General features: G+C 44.3%; 1 protein-coding gene across 1 annotated transcript in view; it reads right to left on the minus strand.

The window, feature by feature from the left end:
- LOC103186699 (melanophilin) overlaps window positions 1–20,170 on the minus strand; it is a 59,375-nt gene extending 39,205 nt beyond the window's left edge. The window contains exons 1-2 of the mRNA XM_007905884.1: window positions 20,112–20,170; window positions 7,902–8,057 (exon numbers count right to left, since the gene is read on the minus strand). Of these exons, the coding sequence (XP_007904075.1) occupies window positions 7,902–8,011 (110 nt within the window). The 5' untranslated portion in view covers window positions 8,012–8,057; window positions 20,112–20,170. The remainder of the gene's footprint in view (window positions 1–7,901; window positions 8,058–20,111) is intronic.
- Between the last annotated feature and the right edge of the window lie 648 nt (window positions 20,171–20,818).

A 20,818-nucleotide genomic window follows, 5' to 3' on the forward strand; every position in this document is an offset into this window, starting at 1 on the left:
ATTATTTAAAGATTCTCACACTCGCTTTCAAATCCCTTCATGCCCTGGCACCATTCTACCTCTCCAACTCGCTTAATCCCCAAGCCCTGCTGCCTCTGCTTGACTGGCTCCGGCCTCCTGCATGTCCTTCGTGCCCTCCCTAACACCGTTGATGACTGTGCTTTTAGCCACTACACCGCCAAACTCTGGAACACTCTTCCTCTATCCCTCTGCGTTGCCCTTCCTTCCCCATCTTCAGATTACACCTGAAGACCTTTCTCTTTGACCATGCCTACAGTCACCTCCTCCTCCCCCGCTCGGTGTCATGCTCCGCCACTGTCAAGTGCTCTGGAACGCTACCATGCGTGAGGAGTGCTATATAAATCCGAGTTGTTGTTATACATGTACGTGTATGTATTTATGTGCATTGAGTCTGTATGTATACGTGTATGAATCTCTGTGAGTGCGTGTTGTTCATACCAGTGTGAACATGTGCGTGCATAACACAGAGGATATTGTTCAAGATTCTGTTCTTCACTTTCAAAGCCCTCCAAGATCTTGTTCCCCCCCTACTTCTGTGACCTCCTAACCTCTTCCCATCCTGCCTGCTCCCTCCGCTCAGTGGGGTCCGGCCTGTTTCATGTCCCTCACCTCACCACCCCCACCATTGGCGGACAGGCCTTCTGCCACTCTGCGCCCATCCTCTGGAACTCCATGCCGCAGTTCCTCTGCCTCGCCCCCTCCCTTGCCTCCTTCAAGACCCATCTCAAGATCCTGCTCTTCGACCGTGCTTTCGATCACCCTGCTTCCTCCCCTTGCCCTCCACCCTCCCCAATCCTGACCCTCAGCTTGGGTCCGAAACCCTGTCTGTCCAGCGCCTTGGGACGTCCTCCCGATGTGAAAGGTGCTATACAAATGTAATTTTGTTGTTGTTGCATAATCTACTTGTGTGTGTAGTCTGTCTGTATACGTGTCCCCAAACTGTCTTCAATGCGTCACTCTCCCTCAAAGGGATGATCACAGGATGGCTGGTACCACAATATAGTCTTGTTATATTTGAGGCCTGGATGCCTCACTGAGGTGGAAAAGGAGACTCTACCACTCTTTGGATGAGATGTTAAACTGAGGTCCCGTCTGCCTGTTTAGGTGGATGGTAAAGATCCCATGGCATTATTCGAAAAGAGAAGGGAGTTTCTCCTGGTGTCCTGCCCAACAATCCGTCAAATAAAAAATTGATTCCTCACTCCATGGCTGTTTATGGAACATTTCTGTGTGCAATTGGGCTGCGGTGTTTTGCCCATAAAATACACAGACAATCCACTTTACAGCATATCCTGTAAAGCACTTTGAAATGTCTCAATGACATGATATAAAACACAAGAATTACTTTTATCATTATCTTTAACGTCCACCTGAACAGACAGATGGGACCTCAGCTTAATATCTCATCCAAAAGACAACAACTGATAATGCAACACATCCCAGCACTGTGTTAGAGTGTCAGCTTAGACTATGTGATTCCAAGTACTGCAGTGGAACTGAATGCCTTGCTTGTCCATTTCAGAGAGCGGCGAGCCAACCACATAGTGTGATATTGGAGTCACGTGGAGTGGATCCTGGTCAGGATGTCAGATTTCCTTTTCTTGAAGGACATGCAATGGACTAATGAAGTGGACAGTCTGAACTGCCAGTTAAACCATTAATGGACAAAGACATCTTTGTGAAAGTTGGTTCACAAAGCAGAGAAATTACAAGAGCTGAAATCACAGCTACTCACAGGCATGTGACATTGGCTGCTGTTTATGACTAGTTCATGAATGTACAATGTTATGCTTAAAGCAGCCCTTGACCCCATAGATGAGGATTAGTTGAATTGGAACAGATAATCTTAAAAGCAAATAGTTATGTCCATGACCTCAGTGTAACAGAGAAAATAGACAGAGTAACAGAGCGGGTACCCCAGCCCCGAGTAACAGAGCGGGTACCCCAGCCCCGAGTAACAGAGCGGGTACTTGAGCCCCAGGCCGGAGTAACAGAGCAGCCCTGAGTAACAGAGCAGGTACCACAGCCACAGAGTAAGAGAGAGAATATACACCTTTGCATTCTGATTTCTATGGGGTCCCATGGCGGAGTGGTTAGCACACTCGCCTTGCAAGCGAGAGGACCTGGGTTGAATTGTCCTTCAGATAAGACATTATAATAATAATAATCCTGTAGCGTAAGGAAACTTGGCCAATGTTTCACTCTGCCCAGGATGATGTTATTATGTATTTATAACCCAGAGATAAAGCCCTCCCAAATAGCTCCCAGCTCCTGACTGTCACAGAAGCAGAAACCCAAGTCGCACCCAAGGACTGTTTTGAAAAGTTCCCCCACTAAGTTGAGAACATTTGTTAATATCAATTTGAATTACACTTTCATAATTGCGTTTCATTTATTTATAGATGCCCTGGGATCTGCTGAATCCGCACCCTTCCCCCAAGAACACTGTGTATCCAATGCCTATAGCATAGTTCACATCCCTCCCAACCCCCACCCCATCAGGTCCACTCTACTCCAAAGATCTTAAATGATCTTAAACATGACTGTTTGTGGGACACTGCTTTGCCCACAAAATACACAGTCAATTCACTTTACAATATATTCTGTGCAGCGCCTTGAGATGTTTCAACGATCTGATAAGGTGCTATATCAAATGCAAGGATTATTATTAATAATAATAATAAAACTGGCTGCTGTAATGCCTTACCATCGCTACACCACACTGTAGGGTGTCAGCCAAAGTTAAGGCTGCCACTCAGTTAATCAGCCAGGTGATTCGGGGGTTGGGAAAGATGACTACTTCATTCTGACCATGAGGAATGTGAGGAATGAAACAGAGGGAGCTTTACTATGTATCTAGTTTGTGCCGGATGTGGTCGCTGGCCAGAGAGTAAATATTACATAAGACAGCTCTTTGCTTGTGCTGGTCGCTTCAGGACTTCAGAGAGCTGCATTCTGGAAACAGAGCTCACACACAGTGAGCTCTTTGATTAAATTCGTAGCAGCCCAGATTACAAACGCAGGGGAAGAGCCATTGGGAAGCTGCAATCAGCCTGTCTCACTCAGTAGCACTCTGATATCTACTCTCACCTTTGGATTAAGAGGTTGCAGATTCAAGCCCCACATTACAAGCACGGAGCTCATGGTCTAGGCCAGGGTGGTCCAAGAGGCAACCTGCGGGGCCACATCCCAGCCGGCGACTGATTTCATCTAGTCCAAGACCATTTCAAACTTTGGGCCGTCTGTTCCATTCTTCCCCAGCGAACTTCCTCTCATGACAGCTCAGGAGCCAACAGTTGGGAGGATGCAGTGCAGGGAGTGGAAATAATGCCGACCGTTAGCGCAGTCTGACAGGAAGCCTTACTCTGAGTGGGTCTCCTTACCAACACGTCCTCCCCAACCACTGGCTCTTGCCACTGGACAGTTTGCTAGGAAGAGAGGGAGCAGGCGGCCTGTAGTTCGAAATGGTCTTGGACCGGATGAAATCATCCGCCGGGCTGAGTGATTAATGGAGAGGGGGAGAGAGAGAGCAATTGAGAGAGGGGGGAGTGTGTTTGAGAGAAGGGGGAGAGAGTGCGTGAGAGAGGAGAGAAAGAGAGTGTGGGAAAGAGGGTGTGAGAGGAGGAGTGATTGAGAAAGAGTGTCAATGAGGGCAAGAGAGTGTGTGCGAGAGAGTGCTTGAGAGGGAGTGTGAGCGGGGAGAGAGAATGTGAGAGACGGGGTGTGAGGGGGGGTGTGAGAGGGGTGTGTGAGAGGGGATGTATGTGAGAGGGGGGAGTAAGAGGGGGGGAGTGAGTGGGGGGTGTGAGAGGGGGGGAGTGAGAGGGGGTGGGAGTGAGAAGGAGGGGAGTGAGAAGGGGAGAGTGAGGGGGGATGTGAGGGGTGGGATGTGAGTGGGGGATTTTGAGAGAGGGGTGTGAGAGGGGGCTAGTGAGGGGGAAGGTGTGAGAGGGGGAGGGTGTGAGAGACGGGGTGTGAGAGCATGAAGGAGAGGGTGGAGAGAGAAACAAGGCGAGTGAAAGGGAGCAGAGAGAGAAGCAGGAGACCTGAGGGCAGCGTTTTGTGGTTTACTGTCAGGACAGATGATTGGAGCCTCCCTTGGCCACCGCGGGGGGGACCAAGGAGAGACAGCAAGTGATGTGCCATGCAATTTCCTCACAGAAAGCTCCCTCTTTCCCCAGTGAGTAACTCCCCTATGTCCTTCAGCTCCCACCCCTACCCCCCCTTACACCCTCCCCATCCTATTTCTGCGATCTCCTGACCAGGCCGTTAAAAAAACCATGGCATAATTTGTAAAGGGGAGTTTCTCTCTTCCAGCGTCCTGGCCAACAATCCTCCAGATAAATAGGTCACTTACTTCATGGCTGTTTTGGGGATATTGCTGTGTACAAGTTGTCTGGTGCATTTGCCTACAAATACAGCATTACCTGTAAAGCGCTTTGAGATACTTCGATGTTATAGATGCTTTATAAATGCAAGGTTTATTATTATTATTATCTAATATCAGGGTTCAAAAAAGAAATTTAACATTAGATAAAGCATCTTTCATGTCTGGAGGTTGTCAATTTGCACACAATGTCCCATAAACAGCCATGAAGTGAATAGACAATTTTTATCTGAGGGATTGTTGACCAGGACACCGGGAGAGAGAAACTTGCTTCTCTTTTTTGAGCAGTGTCATGAGATTTATTATCTGAACAGGTAGACAGGACATCCATCAGTTTAACATCTCATCCAAAGGACCACACCTCCAACAATGCAGCATCCTCCCAATGGAGCGTCAGTCTGGACTATGTGAGTAAATCCTGATGTGGGGCTTGAAACAGCAACCTTCTGACTTGGTAGCAAAGAGTGCAACTGACTGAGGCAAACTTACACCTTCACTTTCATGAAACAAAGTATCAAAACATTTTTTGTATGCAGTTTCCCTGCTCCCTTGCCTCTGAAAAATATGCAGCCAAAACAAATGTTCATAATAAGAAGAATAATCGAATGTTCATAATAATAATCCTTGCATTTGATATAGCACCTTATCAAGTTGTTGAGACGTCTCAAAGCGCTTCACCAATATACTGTAAAGTCTGAATTGGCTGTGTATTTTGTGGGCGAAACACGGCAGCCAATTGTGCACAAGCAGTCTCCCACAAACAGTTGTGGATTGAGTGACCAAATGACTAAAGAGTATGCTTTTAACCTGCTTCTGCTGGTTTGCATCAGGCAATTAAATTAATAGCAGATTTAATAAAGCAGAACAAAACACAGAATCCGGGCTATTTTGAATATTTAATGTTGAGATAAGCAGAGAGCTCACCAAATACGACTCCAGGGCAGAGGGATGCATTTGTTTGCGAGACAGTTTGGAGTTTACTAGTTCCCGACAAATAATAATAATGATAATATTCCTTGCATTTGATATAGCGCCTTATCATGTCTTCACGACATCTCAAAGCTCTTCACAGAATATACTGTAAAGTGAATTAATTGTATATTTTGCGGGCAAAATGCGGCAGCCAATTGCCACAGCAGTGTCCCACCAACAATCTATCTCTGTATTTCCATGGGTAGGTGGGATGCATGGAAATCTCAGTTTGGTTTGACACTCGTAAGCATGGTTTCTGCACTTGTCATATCCCTTTATTTTTGAGCAACCATGTGATTGCATATTGCCCACCCACTTTATTAAATGTGTGCTCATTTAATAGTTGGTGGCAAAAATAACTAAATTAATTGGGCTGAGAAATATACTGCTTACACAGTATATAACAGTAAACTGTATTGGAAATTGTATCATACTCAACTGTGAGACACAGTTGACCACGCCATTCTCATCCACTGCCTCTCCTCCCTCATCCACCTCTGTGGGACCGCACTGCCCTGGTTCGAATCCTACCTATCAAACCGCCTTCACTTTATCTCCTTAAATGGTTTCTCCTCCCGCCTCCGACCGGTCACCTGTGGTGTACCCTAAGGCTCCATCTTGGCCCCCTCCTCTTCATCTATATGCTTCCTCTTGGCAATGTCATCCACAGACATGGGGTAAATTTCCACATGTATACGGATGATGCACAAATCTACTTCTCCTCCTGCTGCGATTCCAGGTCTGCCGATGTTCTCTCAGCTTGTCTAGCGGACATCAGGACCTGGATGAACGAAAACTTCCTATAACTCAATGTTGACAAGATGGAAGCCATACTCATTGGCTCCAGTCAACATCTTCTATCCTGTGGCTCTGACCTCCTCAACCTACCCTCAAGCCTTACTGAACCAGTGCCCAACCTAGGCATTAAGTTTGACCCACAGCTGTCCTTCTTTCCCCACATCCGGTTCCTGACCAGGACCGCCTTTTTCCAATTACACCATATTGCCCACCTCTGACTGTACCTTACCCCAGATGCAGTCGAAACACTTGTCCATGCGTCACCTCCCGACTGGACTTCTCAAATGCCTCTTTGCCAGACTTCCTACCTCCATCATGCACAGGATCCAGCTGATCCAAAACTCTGCCACCTGCATACTGACCCGTACTAAACTCTGTAACCCCATCACACCAATTCTAGCCAAGCTTCACTGGCTCCTCATTATCGAACGGGTCGATTTCAAAATCCTCACACTCATTTTTAAATCCCTTCATGCCCTGGCACCTCCCTACCTCTCCAACCAGCTTACTCCCCAACCTACAACCTCTCGACTGGCTCTGATCTTCTGCACGTCCCCGATGCCCTCCAATCTACCATTGGTGGCCGTGTTTTCAGCCATTACACCCCGAAAGTCTGGAACACTCTGCCTCTATCACTCCACCTTGCCCCTTCCATTTTCAGGTCTGAAGACCTTCCTATTCAACCGAGCCTACAGTCACCTCCCACTTGCCCAGGCTCGGAGTCATCCTCCACCACTGTCAAGTGAAGTGAGTGACCAAAGTGACCAATTTCATTTAGGGGATTGTTGGCCAAGACACTGAGAGAGAGAAACTCCCTTCTCTTTTCGAATAACAACGTGGCATCTTTAAAGTCCACCTGAACAGGCAGACAGGACATCAGTTCAATGTCCGAGACATCCGAAGGAAGACACCTCTGACAATAAAATATAAAGTATATAGATTCACTGAGGCTAAATTAATAAAATCAAGAGTTAGGTGATTGGAGGCTAGACTGGAGCAGGTCTGAGTTGGTAGAGTGGAGGGATTGGGCAAATATACATTTATAAAATGATTTGCTTGTGGTCCAAAGTTGTATTTGATACTCTTAACAAAACTTGGTCTGCTCCTGAACTCCACACACCTGCTCTTTCCAGCAGGAGTCACTGGATAGGAATTGGGAGAGTGAACCTTTGTTAGTTTTTGCATTGGTCACTCGAGGCAATTAAGCCAATTGGAGCATAGCGATTCAATGTGTCTTGATTCGTCGTTGCATGTGCACTTATTGGCGAGCATTCGAATTGCATTGAATCAAGCAAAATGAAGTTCTTCTGCAGCGACAGATCAAGACTATGTTTCCCGTAATTCATTGCAACTGGCCAGTGAGTGTGCATGCGGCGATAGGTCAGGATGTCATTTCCCATGATTCAACGCAGCTGGTAAGTGCAGGAATAATGGAGGGTAGGGGAGCGGCATTAGGAGGTAATTAATACGACTAGTGCAAATAAATCTAAGCAGTTTTGATAGGAAACTGAACAGGACCTGGGTGGATATACAACTTAGGATGTATGAATTATGCGATTTATAAAGATAACACTCATTCAAGTTTTACTGTATTGCAGCAAGAGGGTGGAATGCTCCCTAGAGAGCAACAGGAGAAGCCTTCATTCCTACTTATTCATCTCAACATCCCAAGAATACGGTGGGGTATGTCTGAGCTGAAGTGCGTTTCATGGCAATAACTTACCCAAGTCTTTCTTCTTCTTTCTTGCGTAGATCAAGATCTCGCTGGACAACCTGCAGGACATGTTGGGCCTCTTCTTCGGTTAGTTTTGACAGATCCAGTTTCCTCCCCATGTTTCAATGCATTTCCCGGACCTTAACAAGAACAAACTGACATCACCTGCGGACAAAAATGAAAACACATCTTGATAACCTATTCATAACCAGGCTTACAATTTGAACTGGAACAGCAAGTCTTTGTATATTCCCTGGTCCCAATTACATATGAATTTATAACCTCTCTTCAGCGTTGAAAAAAGATGGCCCAAAGCTGACCTTATAGAGGTCCAATAAGTTGCTACATGGACTGTATGAATGTAAAGCTGGGAATGTAATATTTACGAACACCCCAAGGCACATGACAGATTCAGGATTGTGAAGAGCATTTCAGGACAGTCAAAAGGAATGTCAGGACTCAGAGACATATTTCAGAAACGGCTCGATGTTGTAAGGGAATATGGTAGGGTGGGTATTCTGGAAAGATGAGATCAAATAGGCCAAAGGGTTTTCTCTCTCATTTTCCTGGTGTTGAGCTGTCACACACATCTGAGATCCGTCATTAAAACCTAACGGAAACACTACTAGCATTGGGCCAGTTACGCAATGCAACACAAGAATCCTTTTGGAATAAGGTACTTTGAGTGATTGAAAATCTTGGCATTCTTGGCAATATATTCACATATTGGCAAAAAACACTAGCTCTCTGCTAATACTCTACTCTACGTGCACTGGGGGGTTGGGGTTGGGGTGGGGGGAGACTTTGGTGCATTATGTCAAATGATGGGGCATTTTCACATTTTCTCATGTTTCACGACTGCAAATACACAGGCATCAGAAAGAACGTACCATGGCACCACGAGGCTGCCTGCCCACATCTTTATGGCTGCTCCCACAATTCTACTAAATATACAATGGGTTCAGTCATCATGGCGAGGACCCTTTTTCTATTTTGAATATGAAAATAGAATACATGACTAGCAGCTGACTGCAAAAAAAATACTGAGCTCTCTGTTCCCAGACTCAGAAGTGAAGCATACTTTCCAAATTATAACAACAACACAAAGGAGCTTACCAGTCTCTTCCCTCTAGTAAAATGTGCTTTCATTTCTCTACCCCCCCCACCCACCCCCCCCACAACCCCGTGATGAAGAGGTTGACTATTGGTTTATCTATGATCAAGATGACCTGTGTTTGATTCTCAGGCAGGGCGAAACCTTAGGCAAACTTCCTTACTCCACACGCCCTTGTTTACCCAGCAGTAAGTAGGAACCTGGTTGTTAGTCGTTTGGCGGATCGCTTTCCAGGAGTAATAATTCCTTCAAAATTAAAAAAAAATAATAATTTAGTCACTCAATCCACAACTGTTTGTGGGACACTGCTATGGGCAATTGGCTGCCACGTTTCTCCTGCAAAATATACAATCAACCCACTTGATATTATATTCTGTGAAGCGCTTTGAGATGTTTCAACGACGTGATAAGGCACTATTTCAAATGTAAAGATTATTATTATAAGTCAAAACAGAGATGAGGGTGAGATGCAATGAGATAAATGTCTTTGTAACAAACCCACCTCCTAGTTGCAGAATACTGTGAGCAGAAGCCTGGAGTCTTGCACTGAGGGAAAGCCTGGACTCATGCTAGTGGAATGAAGGGAGCACTCTTCAATGGATAATCCCACACTTGGGATAATCACTAGATACTCCGATGGCAGACACAACAACTGCAACAAATGACACTTGTATACTGCCCTTAATGTCGGAAAGACATCCCAGGGTGCTGGACAGTCAGGATTTTTGGATCTGAGCTGGGAATTGGGGTCAGGAGGGGTGGAAGGTGGGGGAGGGGGAGGAGAGTGTCTGAAGGTATGGCGGAAGAAGACGGTCTTTAGACGGGACTTGGAGGAGGCAAGAGAGGGGGTGAGGCGGAGGGATTGCAGGATAGAGTTCCAGAATGTGGGGGCACAGATGCTGAATGCCCAACCGCCGTGAGGCAGGAAGTGCGGGAGACCTGAAGCAGGCCGGTGTCCACCTAGTGGAGGGAGCTAGGACAGCTGATATGGGGTTAGGAGGTCAGAGAGGTATGGGGGAGCAAGACCGTAGAGGGCTTCGTAGGGGAGAACAAGGGTTTTGTACTCGATTCTCTGAGAGATGGGGAGCCAGTGAAGTCAGGCAAGAACAGGGTTGACTGGTTCACGGAATCTGGTGGGGGAAGAGGACACAAGCTGCAGAGTTCTGAGAAACCGATTACCACCAGCATCAAAATTATTTCATCCAAAACTCAATCACAGCTGGACATATACTTTCTAGTTATTAAATCTTGGGGATTTAATTCCAAAAAAGAATGTGTGACACCCTTCTCCCTTTATATGGAGAAACGTGGAGTCCTGTAGCTCAGTGGTTAGAGCACTCGCTTTGCAAGCGGGAGACCTGAGTTCAATTCCAGGCAGGGCGAAACCTTGGGCAAGTTTCCTTACTTCACACGCCTAATAATAATCCCTCCAATACCAAAACAATAATAAATTGGTCATTTTCAATCTACGACTGTTTGTGGGACATTGCTGTGCGCAATTGGCTGCCGCGTTCGCCCACAAATATACAGTCAATTCACTTTACAGTGTGTTCTGTGAAGCGCTTTGGGACGTCCTCCCGACGTGAAAAGCGCTATATCAAATGCAAGGATTATTATTATTATTATTATTATATGATGAGGAAAACAGCTTAGTTCAGATCCCCACAACTCTTACTTAAGCTATGAAATGCTGTGGTGAAGCCCCACCTAGAGTACTGCATACAGTTCTGATCACCGCAATATAAGATCCTAGAGATGGTCCAGAGGAGAGCAACAAGGATGATAGTAATAATAATCCTTGCATTTGATATGGCATCTTATCATATCTTCAAGACATCTCAAAGTACTTCGCATCATAAACCGTAAAGTGAAATGACTATATTTTCCGGGTGAAATGCGGCAGCCAATTGTGCACAGCAATGTCCCACAAACAGTTGTGGATTGAGTGACCAAAATATGATTGTTATTATTATTTTTGAAGTAATTATTACCCCAGAAAAGCGATCCGCCAATTGAATAACAACTGGGTTCCTACTTACTGTTAGGTAAACAGAGGCGTGTGGAGTAAAGAAACTTGACCAACATTTCGCCCTGCAGAGAATCAAACCCAGGTCTCTCGCTTGTGAGGCGAGTTCTCTAACCACTACAGGACTCCACAGTATTCGAGGACTGAACGATGAACAACGATCAGACACCTCTTCAGTCTTGAAAGGAGAAGTCTCAAAGGAGACCTTTTAGAGGTGAATAACATTTTAAATATTATTGAAAAGTAAAGGCAGAACAATACTTTTCAGAGGCACCACGGCAGTAGAAAAGGTCGACATGGGTTTAGAGTTTTAAAGAATACCAGGAAGTATTTCTTCAGGTTGCCAGGAAGGGTGGTTAAGGCCAGGACACTATTTATTTTAAAAACAGCTTATTCTGTGATAAGATAGTCAAATGGGTATTCTGGAAGGATGAGATCAAATGGGCCAAAGCGCTTTCCTCATCAAAATCAACCTTGCGATCTCATGAGCTAATGTTACATTATATTATTACCCACAGATAAGGCTTCCTCATTCCTGAATTTAATTTAACCTCAACATGCAAATGTAGGTGTTATCCAAGTGGGAAAAGCTATCCAATCTCTTTAATTGTTGGGTGGCATGTGCACTGGTCCAGCCATTCACCTAACCTCAGTCTGTATTTGTTTTACAATTCAAATTCCCCCAGAATTGTGCAAATTTCTTCCAATATAGTCTCAGCAGGAAACCAGTTCTCTTAAGAAGAACCAAATTCTAAATTAAAATTTATAATTTAGGATTTGCCCACAATGCTGGGAGTTCTTAAATTTTAAGATGAAAAGGTTTTTAATGGTTAAGAGCAGATGGAATTTCAGACTTGGTTTTGTTGGAACACATGCTTATAAATGTGTGGCCAAGATCAGAAACTTGCTGCCTAGGGTGGAAGAGGGAAACAAAGCAAGGTTACGTTCCCTTCTTACCACTGTATTACCAATCGTGAGAAGGAGCCATTCCAGGTACCATATCGCTAGACTTTTGTTATGCAACGGTATTAGTGGATATGGAGCAAAAACAGGTAAATGGAGTTGAAGTACATCAAGCTGCTTTTTAAATGAGTCCCAGTGTCGTGGCCTCAATCATACTTCCTGGCAACCTGGTATCTCTCCTGAAATCTGAGAATTGAAGACGTATACACATTCACTCAAAATGTTAATGATAATAATACTTGCATTTGATATAGCGCTTTTCACGTCTTCTAGATCTCTCAAATTGCTTCACAGAATATATTATAAAGTGAATTGGCTGTATACTTTGTGGGCGAAACGCGGCAGCCAATTGCACAAAGCAATGTTCCACAAACAGTCGTGGATTGAGTGACCAAATTATTATTTTGTTTAGGGATTATTATCTCCAGAAAAGCAATCCATCAATTGACTAACAACCGGATTCCTACTGACTGCTAGGTAAACAGAGGCGTATGGAGTAAGGAAACTTGCCCAACATTTCTCTCTGTTAGGAATAGAACCCAGGTCTCTTGCTTGTGAGGCGAGTGCTCTAGCCACTGAGCTACAGGACTCCACTTGGACAACTTTCTATGCAGATTGCAATCAGAAAGTTCTGGTTCTGGCTTCTACTGAGTTTATTTACTGGATGTAAATGAATGGAATTCAGTAGATAAATACAAACCGCCCTTTAAGACTACAGAATAGATTGCATGCATTCTTGCAGGCAAAAGCAAGCGTGAGTTAACGGGACTTGAGAAAGTATAACTGCAGTTTATTTACTTAGAATTTCTTGTTAATAACATATCCAAATAAACTGTGAAACAGACAGAGCATTGTGGACGGGTCTGTATTTGCTTTCACTGATGGCTCACTTCCTGGAGCCCTTCAGGAGCGGTTACAAATTTCACTGTTGCACGCAGTGCTTTTGGCGAGATAATTGGAAATATTCCACTCATTTACATCCAAGATGGGTGTACGACTGTATAAGGAAAATAGCGCCCGACAGCGCCAAATGTGATGAGTGCAAGGCTGAATGGAATTTCTACCTATAGAAGTTCAATCAGTTCAATGGGTGGTTTACGCGGAGCTCACTAATCTCAGCCAATATTTACTCAGCCTGGAATTACATCCAACAAAACATTGCATTTATATAATGCCTTTCATGCCAGAGGGACGCCCAAGGTATTCAACAATAATGAGGGATGGAGTTCACGGGGGAATTGTGGTGGAAAGATGACCAAAGGTGTGGTTGATAGGGAAGGACTTGAGACGAGCTGTGAAAGAGAGAAGGGAGGGGGTGAGGACAATGATTTACATAAATACAATCTGCAACACCGAAACTGGCCATTCAGCTCAACTAATCTGTGCCATTCTGCATTTCTAAAAGTATGATGTTACATGAGTCCAACCATCCTAATCCTATTTCCCCATCACACTTTCCCCCTGCCCGCATATCCCTCTACTTTGTTTGTCTCTATGCAATGCTACAACTACTTTCAGCACATTTGGGTTAGGAGAAGGTACAACAATAATTTGCATTTATATTAGACCCAACACATAGGATCATGTCTCAGAGAGTTTTACAGAGATGGGGTCAGGTGCTGAGCAGGGGAAGAGGCAGAATTTTCAGCCAGGGTTCCTGTTCTTGATTATTGGCCTGAAAGAAACAAAAAAGGAAAAAAAAGTTTGTTTTAAATGACTTACACTCATCCAAAGAACAGCACCTCCAGCAATTGAGCGCACGCAATGTACTGAATTGGAGTAATTGGTGTAGACTGTGAATCCAAAGGTTGAACCCACAACCTTCGAAGGCGAGAGGGCTACTCACAGAGCCAGGCTGACACCTATTTATTACTGATCAACAACATTTTACGCTGGGAGGAGGTCTCAATGTGCCTCACCGAAGTGACTGAGAGCTGAAGCTGAAGGGTAAGATCAATAAAAAGAGGTGATTTAAAAAACGGATTGTAATAGGATAGACAATCTCTCTCCTCCCTCACCCCACCCCCATTCTGCATTTCTAAAAGTATGATGTGATGTATTGTCTGCCACATGGTCAAGGATTAGTTCAGATTTCAAAACCAGAAAAAATATTTCCTGCTCTCGGACGCCCACAAAGTAACCAAACACAGAGCTCTGATGCAAAAACCTGATTTGCATGTAAATTGCGGTATTACATAGCAACATAGCTGTGTGCTAGCAGCAAGGGGCCATTTTGCACATTGGATTTGATCCTTTTAGATAGGAACTAGAACTCAGCCGTTCCACAGAGAGGCGTTTCTCTAGAAAGACCAGTCTTATCTGGTATTCAAACCCATGGATCAAAAACAGATGACGTTTAGTTGACTGAGAGTCTGTAGTTTAACCCTTCCAAAAAAGTCAGCAACACTCTGATCTCGATTCTCCATTGCTACAATAACACCTTTGTTTCATTTTTTGTACAGGAAGGCAGACAGCAGATGATATAAAGGCCATCTCTAGTATAACTACAGTATAATTGTGAAGCAAAGAGTTACAATATTGACTTTGCAGTATTTTGCTAGGAATATGATTTACATAACAAGAAAAGTTGGGATAATCAAGACTCTTTGGCTCATTTGATCTCATCCAGTTGCAACGGTTCTCACTCCTTATTGTACTTGCGAATTTTAGTAACGCTTACGTACTATGTGGCCTCTGTTCTTTTCTAACGCTGTCAGTGTGTGTCCCTGCTCAAAGGTGCTTCAACTGAGTCAGAATCAAGTCAATTACAGGTGTTCCCGGTTAACTCCAATGCCCGGTAACAGGGATGTCGAATCGGGGTCTGTCTGCACTGCTGAAACTACGATGTCAGCAGCTGCTCTTTAAGTGATTTACTCCTTTTCTTGTCTTAGAAATTTACAGAGACTCGAGGGTACAATCGGTCAATACAACAGCTCTTTATTAAGACCTAGTAACCCAAGGCTACTTCTCATATAAGAAACAAAACTATTTAACATAAACAACAATGGCATCAAATTTAACTAACACACACAACTAATTAACTTAGCTAATTAACTATCAGCACAAAACTACATAAGTATAAAGTAATTTAAACCAACCTGACTTGCACAGTAAACCTGTACACGTCAGCACATACCGGATAACGACCATTAGACAGTGACCACGAGGCACACCGAGCATTGCTTTTTATAGGCACATGGCCCCGTCCAGCAGGACGCGAGTGCGAAGGCTCTTTCCTGCACGAGTGTCCACGTGACTTTCCAGGCTGATACTAACTGCCCGTCAATCAAACAATCCAGATATTGTTGCAACTTGGGCTCGTGTGCTCTTGCAAACAGCCTTTGCAGCTAAATAATCGCCTCTGAGTCAGAAGGTTGGGGGTTTAGACTCCACATCGAAACACTGAACTCATAGTCCAGGCTGACACTCCAGTGCAGTGCTGGGGGAGCTCTCCATTGTCAGAGGTGCCATCCTTCGGATGAGACGTTAAACCGAGTCCTCATGTGCCTGTTTAGGTGGACATAAAGACCCCCTGGCATTATTCGAAAAGAGAAGTAAGTTTCTCTTGGTGTTCTGGCCAAATGAAATTGGTTTATTGTTTCATTGCTGTGAATAACACCTACTCATGTTATTCTCTTGATACACAACCTAACCTTACTTGTGTTATTCTCGCAATGTGCAACCTAACTTATTTATGTTATTCTTGCCATAACAGGATTTTTATGCTTCGACTTCTACCCATCGCCTTATAGACAAGGCAGCACGCTATGTTATGGGGTGTCATAATGTGGTTCCCTGTACTTTTCGTTGTCTGTCCTAAAACAATAATAATAATAATAATAATAATAAGCCCTGCATTTGATATAGCACCTTATCACGTTGTTGAGATATCTTAAAGTGCTTCACTGAATATACTGTAAAGTGTAGTGACTGTGTATTTTCGATCCATTCGGTCATAGGGAGCCAGTGGAGCCTGGCTAGAACTGGTGTGATGGGTGTATGGAGTTTAGTATGGATGAGTATGCGGGGGGCGGAGTTTTGGATCAGCTGAATCTTGTAGTTTGGGAAACTGGGAAGACCAGCGAAGAGGGCATTTGAAAAATCAAGTTGGGAAGTGATGAACGCAAGCACAAGTGTTTCAGCTACATCTGGGGTAAAGTACAATCGGATGCGGGCAATGTGGCAGAGCTGGAGGGAGGTGGTCCTGGTCAGGGACCGAATGTGGGGAGGGACACGTCTCAACGCTGTGGTAAGGTGCAATATCAAATGCAAGGATTATTGTTATTGTTATTTTTGTGAGCCCATATCTCAGCTATAATACTGTTAAATATGTACATATGCAGTCAGGCCACCCTGGGAGCCAGCCTACTCAAGGTAGTCAGCAGGCCAGACGTCTCTGGTCAGAGGACTAAAACGTAGGATTCCCATCATGTTGTTGTGTCCCAGAATTAATGTAGGAGCCCCTGAATCCGGAACATTATACAAATTTGTTAATGTTTATCAGATGTTCTGCTGATTTGATTTATTTTCCAATATCCTAGGCAATTTCATTACCAAATTTGGTTTCTTTATTTAGTCCACGCATAATCCACTTTACAGTAATTACCTGTTGCAAGACATGTTAACATGTATTATGAAAGTTTTGCTTTCTAGCTGCATGTCGTGGAGCAAATGATGGCAATTCTTACTTCCATCTCCAAAGGTTGATTTGATTCTGCCTTTCCATTGGTTGCCAAGCACATCACCTTGCCTTAAGGAAACCCCACTTTTATATTTGCCCCCTCTCTCATACCCCTACTCAACTCCCCACCACTCAACTCTGACCTTTCAGCTTGTGAAACAATCTGTATAAATGTAAATTATTGTTTTTCCTTCAATAAAACTGAGGCCAAGCAAGATTACATGATAAGAGACCTGATAGTCTTTTCTTAAAATTATGGGTGTTTTGATAAAGTAAACTTTAAAGAACTTATTTCCAATTGTCAGTGTCAGTAACAAGGGGTTAAATACCAAACCAACAAAGATTAGCAGAATTTTTTTTACTCAGAGGGTTGTTTGGTTGTGGATGCCCAATCTGTCAATTTGCTGCAATAGTAGCATTCTTGCCTGTCAGTCAGAAGGTTGTGGGTTCAAGCGCCATGTCGGGACTTGGAATCACATTGTCCAAGCTGACACTCCAATACAGTGTTGGGGTTGTGTTACGCTATTGGAGATGCTGTCCTTTAGATGAGACGTTAAACCAAGGTCCTACTTGCCTGTTCAGGTGGACATTAAAGGTCCTATAGCACTATTCGAAAAGAGAAGGGAATTTCTCCCGGTGTCCTGGCCAACAATCTCCTTCAAATAAAATTAGTCACTCACTTCATGGCTGCTTGTGGGACATCGTTGTGCACAAATTGGCTGCTGGGTTTCACCCACAAAATACACAGTCACTACACTTTACTGTATATCTCGTGAAGCGCTTTATGTAGGGTTGATTGATGCTATTGAGAGATATATTTTGTGAAACAACCCAGATTAAAACTATAGGCATATATTTCCCGAACATGTAGTTATGTTTAAAATACTAAAATTGTTAATTTGAGTAGTACATCACTCACCAGGAATTCTTTGCAGGAGTTCAGTTTGGACCGCGGGCACCGCACAAAGCCAATTTCCCGCTCACAGTAACAGCATTGAGAAAACAGCGCAAGAGTCCCTGGGCCGAGTGCACTGTGTGTACAGGTTTGTAGTGGTATTTGTAGCAGAGGAGGTCATTTGTTGCGGATTCCACCGAAAAAGTGCATCCACACTTTTCTATTGGTCCAGGTTGACACCAGTGAGTTATTATTGCCCAAAATAATAACTTTGTGTTCGCTGTGCATGTTTATTGTTGAGGTTAAGTAAACATTCCCACGGTTTCTACACTTTCATTTACAAATACATAGTCACTGCACTTTACAAACTCTACGGAATATCGAAAACAAGGCAGTCTCTGTGGCGGTCTGGTAGTCCAGTTCTGGAGTCACGAGGGTCTGCAGTATTCCAGGGCACTGCTGATGACGGATCAGCCAGCCTGGCTCATTGGCATAACCTGGAAGGGCAGACCAGTCACTGGGAATCCTCCCACTCTGCTCCTGTTAACTCTGCAAGCCAAAGCCCTAATGGGTCAGGTGGCCTGAGCTGGACAAGCAGCAGGACAATGCTATCAATGGCAAACCTTGTGGTTTTAGCTGGTTAAACTCCAGCAGTTATCCCAAAGCACACTATGAGGTTCCAAAGCTTTGGCTCTTGTCAACCTATATCTAAAACTTGTCCACTTGGCCACAATGTGTACTGCCACTTAAATCATCATGCTGTCAATATACCACCTGAATTTTAAAAATGCTTTTATACTTATGCCTAACTTGCCACTCCGCATAAATCGTTGCTGAGTCCTTTTCCATTCGAGCGATGTGTTAGCAGGAGTTTACTGTATGTGAGACTCTTAAGCACTCTTAACATCTGGCTAAACAAAAAAATGTACTTTATAATAAAATCCTGTAAAACGCTATGAAATACTTTGACAATGTGATAAATCACTATATCAAACGCAAGAGTAATTTATTTAGTCTGAAATGCTGTACTCTGTCCAGCGCCTTGGGATGTCCTCCCGACGTGAAAAGCGCTATTCAAATGTAATCTTGTTGTTGTCGTCGTAAAATAAAATTTCTTCCTAGATTTAACTACCACGGTACCATTTTGAGGAGTGTGGTGAGAGACAGCGAGAGAGTGTGGGGGGAGAGAGAGAGTGGCGGGGCGTGTGGGGGGGGAGAGAGAGAGAGAGACTGTGTGTGTGAGAGAGAGACTGAGAGATTGAGAGAGAGAAAGAGTGTGCGTGTGTGTGTCACAAAGAGAGTGACTGTGTGTATGTGTTTGTTTGTGTGGGAGTAAAAGACTGTGTGTGTGTGTGCGTGTTTGAGAGAAACTGTGTGTGCTGGGCGTGGGGATGGAGAGAGACAGCAAGAGAGATACTGTGTGTGGGGGGAGAGAAAGAGAGACTGTGTGTGGGGTGGGGAAGAGAGACTGTGTGTGGGGTGGGGAAGAGAGACTGTGTGTGGGGGGAGAGAAAGAGAGACTGTGTGTGGGGTGGGGAAGAGAGACTGTGTGTGGGGTGGGGAAGAGAGAGAGACTGTGTGTGGGGTGGGGAAGAGAGATTACATGTGAAAGAGAGACTGTCTGTGTGTCAGAAAGAGACTGTGTGTGTATGTGAAAGAGAAACATAGAGTGTGTAAGAGATACGGAGACAGTGTGTGTGAGAGACAGAGACCGTCAGTGAAAGAAAGACAATGAGTGAGAGACGGACGGAGAGCGATGGAGAGAGAGCGAGAGGCTATTTGTGGAGTCCCATAGTAGTTAGTGCGCTCCCCTTGCAAACAAGAGGATCCGGGTTCAATTGCCAGGCAGGACAGGGTGAAACCTTAGGCAAGTTTCCTTACTCCATACACACGCCTCTGTTTACCTAGCAGTAAGTAGGAACCCGCTTGTTAGTTGATTGTCGGATTGCTTTCTGGGGATAATAATCCCTTCAAAAATAATAATAATTTGGTCACTCAATCCACAATTGTGTGTGGGACACTACTGTGCACAATCATCTGCCGCTTTGTGCCCCAAAAATGCACAGTCACTACACTCTACAGTATATCCTGTGAAATGCTTTGAGACGTCTCGAAGACGTGATAAGGTGCTGTATCAAACGCAAGGATTATTATTATTATTATTTTAGTTGACTAATATCAAGGATCACTGAAGCTACACATTAACAATAACTACTGCACAGATTAACAACGCCATGTATTAATATCACCAAATTTGAACAATCTTTACACATTAAATACTATATCCTACTTCTAACAATGTACTAACGATGCCTATTAATAGTTTTAAATAACAGATTTATGGTACTAACGTTTATGAAATGCCACAAGCGATCGTGCTGCAAGGTGAGTACAGTGCATTTCAATCCTGTTACATTTCAGCAACTTCAAAGCACAACACGGGGAACAACACAGCAAAGTGATCATAAACTTTGCATTTGAGAAGTTGGTAACGCAATACGGGAAACAAGAAAAATGACTCAAAGGGAAGCCGGCTTTACCTGAGCGGAGGTTTCCTTCCCAGGGCCTCCCGATTCCCTCGGAGCTCAGCAAACAGAGCAGTGCACTGCCGTGTGTCTGCCTCCTCTCGCTTTTCTATCACTTGCGCTGTGTGTGCCAAGAGGGACACATCACATGCCCTATCTGGTCACAGCTTTTGCTCTCTCAACCGTGCCTGCAGCTCTCCAGGCCAGAGCGTCTCACTGGTCTTTTTGTCCAGGAAAGATTAAACTGGGCACTGGACAGAGCTCTTAAAGAGACAAAAGCCTCAGAGAGCCGTCTGATAATGTGATTGTGCAGCAGGCAAATGTTAGAAAGAACATTGAAGCAGCCAAGCTACTATTTCCTGGGAGCATGTATTTGCATTGAGGATAACACTGACCTGTGAGCGAGATACAGAATAAAACAGAGCTACAGAATAACAGTTACCTACAATATAACACAGAGCATATTACAACAACAACAACAAATTACATTTGTACATCCTTTCACTTCGGAAGGATGTACTACAGTATTGGACTGTCAGGGATTTGGACCCGAGCAGGGGATTGGAAATTTGGACACGAGCAGGGGATTGGGATCAGGAGGTGTGGAGGGCAGGGACGGTAGGGGTAGAAGGGTGACCAAAAGCATGGTCAAAGAGGAGGGTCTTGAGACGTGCCTTGAAGGCACGAAGGGAACAAGGTGAAGGGACTGTGGGATGGAGTTC

Source organism: Callorhinchus milii, unplaced genomic scaffold (assembly GCF_018977255.1).
Source record: "Callorhinchus milii isolate IMCB2004 unplaced genomic scaffold, IMCB_Cmil_1.0 Scaffold6, whole genome shotgun sequence".
Taxonomy (NCBI): Eukaryota; Metazoa; Chordata; class Chondrichthyes; order Chimaeriformes; family Callorhinchidae; genus Callorhinchus; species Callorhinchus milii.